Source organism: Penaeus monodon, chromosome 25, assembly GCF_015228065.2.
Source record: "Penaeus monodon isolate SGIC_2016 chromosome 25, NSTDA_Pmon_1, whole genome shotgun sequence".
NCBI classification, from domain to species: Eukaryota; Metazoa; Arthropoda; class Malacostraca; order Decapoda; family Penaeidae; genus Penaeus; species Penaeus monodon.
Window position 1 is genome coordinate 14779216 of NC_051410.1, and position 613 is coordinate 14779828.

The 613-nt window shown below is 39.0% G+C and overlaps 1 protein-coding gene across 1 annotated transcript in view; it reads right to left on the reverse strand.

Moving 5' to 3' along the window:
- Positions 1-613, reverse strand: part of LOC119589069 (dnaJ homolog subfamily C member 13-like) — a gene marked incomplete in the record, with an annotated part of 65901 nt that overhangs the window by 4989 nt on the left and 60299 nt on the right. Inside the window, 1 exon segment of the mRNA XM_037937646.1 lies at positions 130-412. Coding sequence (XP_037793574.1) covers positions 130-412 — 283 coding nt within the window.

The following is a 613-nucleotide window of genomic DNA, read 5'->3' on the forward strand; positions in this document are numbered from 1 at the left end:
AACTTTCATGACAGGACATTACAACACCCAGATCTAATGGGTTAAACAGTGTATAATTATCTATTTGAATATACTTTTTGCCTTTCCCTACTGACTAATCCTACAATAGTCATCTTTAACAGCACTTACTCTTCCACTAATCTTGAAACAGTCTCTGTCACTCTGACCCTTGAGTCGTCAGTCCAGATTAGTTCTGGGTTTTCATGTTGCGCTTCATACATGTGGACTGCAGTGGATGGCGAGTCCCTCATCTGGTCTACTAGAGCAGAGGGAAGGATCTTGTTCAGAATCAGTCTTACACGAGGCCCCACCAGCTTATCGCATGTCATCTTGCCCATGAGTTCTGCTGTTTTTTCGCGCACTTCTGAATCATCCGAGGAGCAGAATATATTCAGAAGGTACATGACAGCTCCTGGAAGAAAATTGTTATTTTAAATTTAATTTTAATAGCTGCATGGATAGTTTTTGTTTTTGACATTAGCAGAGGAATTCTACAGATTGACAGCACTGATACCGATCCAAATTAAAGAACATCATTACTGGGAGAACTGGAATAAATGATTCAATAAAGAGAACAGTAGTAATAGCAACATACTAAAATTGCCTACAAGAT